The 3,989-nt window shown below is 51.8% G+C and overlaps 1 protein-coding gene across 1 annotated transcript; it reads right to left on the minus strand.

Annotated features, from left to right (window-relative positions):
- Positions 1 to 770: 770 nt before the first annotated feature.
- On the minus strand, positions 771 to 3,216 carry LOC149325767 (uncharacterized). Its single transcript, XM_089563748.1, has one exon. The coding sequence runs from the start codon at positions 3,145 to 3,147 to the stop codon at positions 859 to 861; it is 2,289 nt and encodes a 762-aa protein (XP_089419874.1). The 5' UTR covers positions 3,148 to 3,216; the 3' UTR covers positions 771 to 858.
- Between the last annotated feature and the right edge of the window lie 773 nt (positions 3,217 to 3,989).

The following is a 3,989-nucleotide window of genomic DNA, read 5'->3' on the forward strand; positions in this document are numbered from 1 at the left end:
GTGTTCTTCCTTTCTGTCTGTCGTCCCGTCTTTTGCGCTAAAATTTGCCTGTGAAATTTCTCCTTGCTTGTTTCCTTTCATATTGAAGGAACGTCTACGCAGTGCATTAACTTGCAGCGCTGAAACATGGGTGCTCGCTTTTATTGTCCGAGCAGCAAGTCTCAGTTATGAAATGGTGATTAATATTGGTTCAGAAGATGTCAATAAAATGGAGGCGATTCATGCACGGAATCGCTCGCACTAGCGTCCTCTTTCCGCCTTTTTCAAGCCTGTCTTCTTCCATCAATAGAAGTTTGATGACATATAGAAAAGCCTTGAAGCTGCTGTAAAAAAAAAATGGCCAACTTTGCTCCCACGAGAAGCCTATTTGGCAAATGCAGCCGGTGCGAACCCCGGAAACGCTCTTTCTACCACAGGAAACTAATGTTTATTTCGCCTTCGGGCATATACGCTTTATGTCTTTAAAACATTACATGCGGCATGGATTATTAACGAATTTGCAATTTCTGCTGTACGCTATGCTTATATGCGCATATGAAATCAATGCGAAATTGCTTCACGACTCAAACTGAGGAAGAAATCCTACACGCGGTCTTGATTTCATTTCTGAGACTATATATGTCCGCTGTTAAACATCGGCAGTCAACGCGCACAGAAAAATGCGACGCCAACTCCTGTGAGTCCCCGAGAAAAGGGCGATCCTTAGATTAAGCCGTCGTCGATCGATATCACTCGAAAAGAGTCAGACGTCCGCTTAAAAAAACGCACTCAAGAGGCAATAGAGCAGAACTGCGTACTGACTGAGGCCACGCAGGGAATATGCGGAAACGTTATATCATAGTAGATGGGCGTTGGTGCCTATTTCTTAATAAGGGTTTTGTTACACACAATCCTCGGCATCTTGGCAAGCGCTTCTGGAACCGACAGAGTGTCATTAGTGACGAACTTCGAGAAGTCTACGTCACTGAGACATGGCGTCTTTGGTGCACGCACTGTAGAGCGGCAAGGTGCGAAGACTATGTCCTTCAAGCTCACTCCCGACGCGAACTTGTCCAGCTCCACGGCGAGCTGCATCCCGCTGTATTTCGTGTTTACACAGTTGACCCCAAGCGCTTGCGGTGGAGGAAGCACAGGAACTGCAGCCGTTTCCGGAGTTGGTGCAACGAGGAGACCCTCCGCTGCCGGTTCCTTTGCTCCCGTTGATTCGCCACTTCCTTCGAACGCCCCTGTGGGGCTAGCGTACTTTCCCAGCTCATACAAAATGCCTGGAAACGCATCGTTCGATATTCCTGGCAGCACTGCAGGTGCCGCGTAGCCAGAGATTTCAGCTTTTCCGGTGCGGTTTGAAGTTTCCCCTTGCACCGCACCATGTCCCCCTGAAGTGCTGAAATATGCATCATCCACAGAAAACTCGCAACGGTCACTTCTGTTTTTCCCGCGCTGGCGATGCTCATCTGCGAGTGGCATAAGGGGAAAAGTGCCGTGCCGATCCTCAGAGAAGTCTTCGTAGAATGCGGGCAGCCCCTCCTTGAACCAGTCTTCCAAAGAATCAACGGCTCGCAGCAGCGACGACGACGAACTCGGGTTGCTGAAGAGTTCGATAATGTGGCTGTGCCTTTCCACACCAGAGCAGTCTAACGTCGCCATGTCCAGCTCTCGCTCCAAGCCGCTCTGATCGCTCTTGAAGTCTTCCCGAGGAACAGGAACAAGGTGGCGTTGGTCAAGTCTCTCCTTGAGCCTCAGGTACTCCTGCGTTCCCATGTGGGCCGAAACTTGATTCGCCAAGCCGCGTTCATCCTTGTCACAGCACCAGCAGTTAGAACTGCTCCGGCGTGGTCTGAAGTCCTCCTGGTCCCCGGTCTCGTAGCAGATGGACTCGATATCGAACGACAGCGGGCAGCTGACCGTCCTCTTAGCGCGACCCGGAACACCAGCCACCCGCACGTTGTCCTTTCCTGGAGATGCTGGTCTGCTGGGGACGCTGGCATTTTTGACATGCGCTGATCCCTCAGCGGCGGCGACTGGCTCATCGTTGGCCGTGGCCGGCAAGTCAGTCCACAAGCTTGGCGCCGGACTACGAAGAAATCTAGGCTCCAGGGCACTCCACGAAAGTGTTTGGCTGCCGGATCCGGACCACACAAAAGAAAAATCGGGCTGGGGTGAAAGTTGGGTGCTATCGCTCGACCTGGCTTCCCGCGCGCCATTCTCAGCTTGGTACCGCGGGTGAGCGGCCCCTAGATTTTCGCTGCGGGCATCCAGCAGGAGGCTTTCGCTCTGGCCTGGTGAGTGCGAGCTGCGTGTCACTTCTGCTTTGCCTTCTGATGGGGCTAAACGATGTATTGTGTTTTCACAGCATTCTTTGATGGGATTATCAATATTCACAGCGCAGCCACCTTCACCGCCTTTAGGCTCATAAATACCTACGGTTAAAAGCTGACAATCGATATCGATCTCCTCGCTAGCGGAGCTTTGCATCAGGTGTGTCGACGTCGTCGTTTTTGGTCCTACGGCCATGCCTTGACTACTCAGCCGCGGTTGTACGAATACGTCGTCGCCAAGCGGAACGCCTACATTGTTGATATCTTCTATGTCTTGAACGACAGGAAGTGCGCGATTTTGTTCGAAGACAGCCATGTCCATATCATTATGCCGAGCTTCAACTCGCCGGCCTGACACAGTTTTCTTGAAGCTGATACACCGCGTCCGAGTCGATAGCCTTTGTTTGCTGTCATTCGAGTTCTCTTCACACGTCTCTTTAGAGGACTTGAACTCCTCCTCGGACAGGAATTGCCTCAGCAGCCACTTCCCACATTCGAAGTTGTGCGAAGCAGGAGCGACCGCACGCAAACGTGAGACTGGTATGTTCGAGTTCTTCCTAGCAGGGGTCTCGCAGTGGCACCCGGAGGACCGCCTCATGGCACCAGTTGCACAATTTTTCGAGGTCACGTTGTCATGAGACCCACCTCTGCGGCTCTTTTCGGCCATGGAGTCTTTGACAAAAGGTACGTGGGCTCGGCTTCCCAAAGAGTAACTGTGCAAGTCCCGAAGAATCTGGCTTTCGTGACCACTGCAGGCCGCACTTGTGTGATTAAGTTGGTCATTGTTCACGCAGCGAGCGGGCGTCGACATGAAGGATGCAGGACACATTTTCGTAGCGGGAATATGCTCAGGGAAATTGCCATCATGAAATGATGCTTTCGCAGAGGCCACTTCCCCAGTGCGGTCGCTCGTTCCGCTGGCGAGGCTAGCTTGAGCCAGCTGGGGACTCAGAGGCGCTTGCGCACCGCTTATTACGTAGCAACTCTTGTTGGGACCTGGAACTGAAAAGAAGAGCAGGTTAGAGGCGAAAAATAACCCAGTATGTTTACGTTGTGTTGCGCAACTTAGCGAGAGCAAGCATGAGCGCTTCGTTTATTTACTGATTTTTTTTTGAACATCACTGCTCCGTTCTTTCCTTCCTTAACTCGTTCCTTCACGAATGCGGTTGTCCACCCGCTGAGGGAACGCACCCGTCCCCTTCCTTACAAACGCAGCCAACCCCTATACAGACGCGCTCAGAGCGTCCGAGATGTGTTTATGAGCGCTTGGCGGCGTCTTGCAACGCACCCGTTGTCAACGAAGGCACTCGCTCGCAGGGAAGACCTACGCACGATCGGCGGCGAATGGTGCCCCATAAACTGCTCTCGGTAAGAGACGGTTCTTCTTGCATTTCTTTCGCTAGCTTTGTCCCAGTTCATTTGCTGAATGGTTCTGTTTCCTGATTACGGCCGCCGCGGTGGCCCAGTGGTTATGGTTCTCTGCTGCTGACCCGAAAGATGCAATACACTGTAGCGCAGCAAAAGACGAGGACACAAGAGACGAGAGACGAACACCACGAGCGCTAACTTCCAACAAATTTTATTCTCCTGAACCATCACATTTATACGCCAGAAAACAGTAATCACATGTGCGAACAGTATCAGTTCGTTAAAAAAAGCGAGCTCTTTATC

The sequence above is a fragment of the Amblyomma mixtum genome, chromosome 10 (genome assembly GCF_055824585.1).
Source record: "Amblyomma mixtum isolate Tamu chromosome 10, ASM5582458v1, whole genome shotgun sequence".
In the NCBI taxonomy this organism is placed as follows: Eukaryota; Metazoa; Arthropoda; class Arachnida; order Ixodida; family Ixodidae; genus Amblyomma; species Amblyomma mixtum.